The 4102-nt window shown below is 34.2% G+C and overlaps 1 protein-coding gene across 1 annotated transcript; it reads left to right on the forward strand.

Annotated features, from left to right (window-relative positions):
- Positions 1 to 1262: 1262 nt before the first annotated feature.
- On the forward strand, positions 1263 to 3151 carry LOC105115356 (UDP-glucuronate 4-epimerase 1-like). Its single transcript, XM_011012209.1, has one exon. It carries the CDS (start codon positions 1709 to 1711, stop codon positions 3002 to 3004), a length of 1296 nt encoding a protein of 431 aa, XP_011010511.1. The 5' UTR covers positions 1263 to 1708; the 3' UTR covers positions 3005 to 3151.
- The last annotated feature ends 951 nt before the right edge of the window (positions 3152 to 4102 follow it).

The following is a 4102-nucleotide window of genomic DNA, read 5'->3' on the forward strand; positions in this document are numbered from 1 at the left end:
ATTAAATGAAACTAAATTTATTTTCAATTTATAGTCACTATTTTTTTTTTATTGTGTAATTAAATGAAACTAATTTATTGAACTCCATGAGTCTAAACATGAGTTGTTTAATTCTTTCTCTTTTATTTTTTAAACATAATAGCAATGTTAAAATATTTTTTATGTAAAAAATATTTTGATGTGGGTGACAGCGGAGCACTTATCTAGCATGTAATTATAATTGTTAACATGTATTGAAAGTACACTGCAAGCAATTATTTTTAAGAGGAGCAGACTATCGGTTGCAGAACCATTTAACACACTATAATTTTGAAAAATCTTTATGAGGTCTTCGTTTATTCACTGCCCAACATTTTACCGTCAATGCAGGGGTGTTTATTTTTACAGTTGAAATTAAATTTTGTGATTTTATAAATTATTATTTTGTTTTAATTTTTTTTTGTTTTTAAATAGTTTTGGTATGTTGTTGTAAAAAATAATATTTAAAAAATAATATTTTTAAATTTTTTAAATGAAATACATTAAAAATAATTACTATTATATTCTCAAATATTAACCAAAAATATCAGACCAAATAATGTTAATTAACAATTAAGTAAGATATTAAAATAATTATTTATGTAATTCTAAGAGATAACTAACTGGTTAAATTTCTGTGTTTGCTTTTTAGAAATTACTAGTTCGAATTTTATAATTTTTAAGGTTATTAAAAATTTATATAATTATTAATTTTAGAGTTTGTATAATTAATCAAAATATATACAAATTGATTCATATTTATTAAAAAAATAATTACTTATTAACTAAGTTAACTAGTTTTGTATAAAAATAACTTGCAGTCTCAATCCAATCTTGCATTGAAAAAATAAAATACTCACAAGGAGCTTAGCTTGGTGAATTCATAATTAAGCCATTCATTAAATAAAACACGATACTATTAATAATACTATGATTTTGCTATTGACTTGTGCTTTGTGTAACGAAGAGATTAAAAGTATTCCTCCAATTATTATAATTACTGTGAAATTCCTCTGATTTTTATTTTGTTTTTATTAATATAAATATTTAAATTAATTTCCATATACCTCAATTAATCATACATACTAAAATTCTCTAATTATTATAATTATTATAATTACTACTACTGCGAAATTCCTCCAATTATTTAAGACTACCATTTCATTTTTCAACATAATTTAGTGCAAGTTCACTCTCTCTAGACAATCTCCCAAGCGGTGTGTTCACACCCGCACCCCCACGACAGCAATTTTTCGAGACTGGTCTCTCTTTACCTACTTTTCTCTCTGTTAAAAGTCCAAAACTCAAACAAAATACAAGGTAACAATAATTTCTTGCTGTTTATCTTCTGTCTCTTTACAGTCTCTCTCTGTTCCTTTCTATTCCAATCTGGCTGGCCGTCCCTTAACGCGTTCACGCGTAATACTTGTTGCCTCTTTGTGGGTTACCACTATATATATCCCTTTCTTCGCCTTCCTTCCATTAGCAGGTGCAGTTCCCATTATTTTCTCTGCATCTGTATTTCACCATTTGTATATCTTTTTTATTATTTCATCCTCTCTAATCAAAATAAAAACCACCCAATTTTCTTTTCAAGTCAAGACAACCAATACCTATCTATTTCAAGAAACTCCAAGCATCACCCAAGAAACACGACACATAATAGAACCCCCAAGGAGATCGAAAGCAAATGCCATCACTACAGGATGAGCTATTCCCTTCAACACCTGGTAAGTTCAAGATCGATCGAGCCCACACCATGAATCGCCACTTCCACCGTTGCTTCGCTTCCACGAGCACCATGTTCTTGTGGGCACTTTTCTTGGTTGCTTTAACGGCGTCGTATTTGAGTTTCCAATCTTTTGTCTATACCGGTAGCCGGTATTTCACCGCTTCTTGGGGTGGTATTCTGTGGGAGAAACAAATCCGCCATTCTGCCCAGATACACCGTTCTAACGGCATGTCTGTTCTTGTTACCGGAGCAGCCGGTTTCGTTGGAAGCCACGTGTCTTTAGCTCTCAAGAAACGCGGAGACGGCGTCGTCGGGATAGACAATTTTAACAACTACTACGACCCGTTGTTGAAGAGAGCCCGAAAATCTCTCCTTAACAACCAAGGGATTTTCATCGTCGAAGGAGATATAAACGACGCGCGGTTAATAGCTATGCTTTTTGATACTGTGGCTTTCACTCACGTTATGCATTTGGCGGCTCAAGCTGGAGTCAGATACGCCATGGAGAATCCACACTCTTACGTGCATTCTAATATAGCCGGCCTGGTCACCCTTCTTGAAGCTTGTAAATCGGCTAACCCTCAGCCGTCTGTCGTTTGGGCTTCATCAAGTTCTGTGTACGGTTTAAATGAAAAGGTTCCTTTCTCCGAGTCTGATCGGACGGACCAGCCGGCTAGTCTTTATGCGGCTACAAAAAAGGCCGGTGAGGAAATTACTCATACCTACAATCATATTTACGGTCTGTCAATTACTGGCTTAAGGTTTTTTACTGTGTACGGTCCATGGGGAAGACCCGATATGGCTTACTTTTCTTTCACGAGAAACATTTTACAAGGGAAACCGATTACAGTTTACCGTGGCAAGGATCGGGCTGACTTGGCTCGGGATTTTACTTTTATTGATGATATTGTGAAAGGTTGTGTTGGGTCATTGGATACTTCGGGTAAAAGCCCCGGGTCTGGTGGGAAGAAGCGGGGACCCGCTCCGTATCGGATCTTTAATTTGGGTAACACGTCTCCTGTTACGGTACCGACACTCGTGAGCTTACTGGAGAGGCATTTGAAGGTTAAAGCGAAAAGGAATTTTGTGGATATGCCTGGAAACGGTGACGTGCCGTTCACTCATGCAAATATTAGTTTGGCCCACAGAGAACTTGGGTATAAACCGACTACTGATTTGGCAACCGGGTTGAAGAAGTTTGTTAAGTGGTATCTCTCTTACTACGGATATAATCATGGGAAAGCTGTAAATTAGATTATTATTTTTTTTTTACTTTTTTTTTTTTGGCTGCTTCGCTGTTTTTCCATTAAAAAAAAAGATAAATGGGAAACAGAAAATCTGACAAGGTCGGAAAAGTTAAAAAAGGGAAAAGACACGTTATTCTTTCCTTGGAGGGGCAAACCTCAATTTTGTTGTTTATTTATTTATTATTTTTAATGTAAAGGTAATATTTCTTTTCCTTTTTAACTGCGTGGAGGACATCAGTGAAAATTAATGGGGTTATTTTTGGTTGATTGCAACGAAATAATGATTTTTTTATGGTATTGGTAATGTTAACTCGAGTTTACATGTTTGTGAGATTTTTCTCCCTATCTCTCATTTATTTAATTATTTTTTTAGATATTGCTACTTAAAATAGCAGTAAAAAACTACAAATATCATGTTTTTCCTGTTATTTCACTTATTATTTTTTTAAACAATATTAAAATACTCACACACGCTAATAAGCAAGAATAACACCAAATGACAACGTACGGCAACAACTGGATTAGGGCTTTTAGATCGATCCAGCTGTAAAGCATGCACTAGCCAATGTCCCATTTGAGATTCACTGCTTGCTTTGCCGACAATGATGCGAATTGATGGATGGGCTTGTTTCAGTGTACTTATGGGCTTTGTTGTGGGTCCTTCGTACTGTTACTGTACCTTTTTTTTCTCTTGTTTTTTAATATTTTTTTAGTGTTTGTTAAATTATTTTAATTTTAAAAATATATTATTTAAATATATTTAAAAAAAAAACCAACCGTTATAACATTACCCATCAAACTCTTTATCTTGTTGGTTAATCTTTCACGGTCTAAATCAGCAATTAGTAATGGTGCTAATATTGTCTAAATCAGCAATTAGTAATGGTGCTAATACACTCCAACTAAACATCACAATGATAGCTGAAGCTCTTTTGGATTTTTGCAGGGATGAAGAAGAATCCAATGGAAGGTTGCAGAAACAGTGGGTGGAATTGCAAATAAAAAATGAAATAAAAGAAAAGGAGAAAAGCCACCGACAGCTTTGATTGGCTAGCATGTGGGAATGTTTGGGAGGGTAATCAGAGCATGGATAAACAATTATAAA

Source organism: Populus euphratica, unplaced genomic scaffold, assembly GCF_000495115.2.
Source record: "Populus euphratica unplaced genomic scaffold, PopEup_1.0 scaffold679.1, whole genome shotgun sequence".
NCBI lineage: Eukaryota > Viridiplantae > Streptophyta > Magnoliopsida > Malpighiales > Salicaceae > Populus > Populus euphratica.

Bases quoted from the DNA above. Each gene is read 5' to 3' on its own strand.
- LOC105115356 (XM_011012209.1), top strand. From the start codon at position 1,709: ATGCCATCACTACAGGATGAGCTATTCCCTTCAACACCTGGTAAGTTC.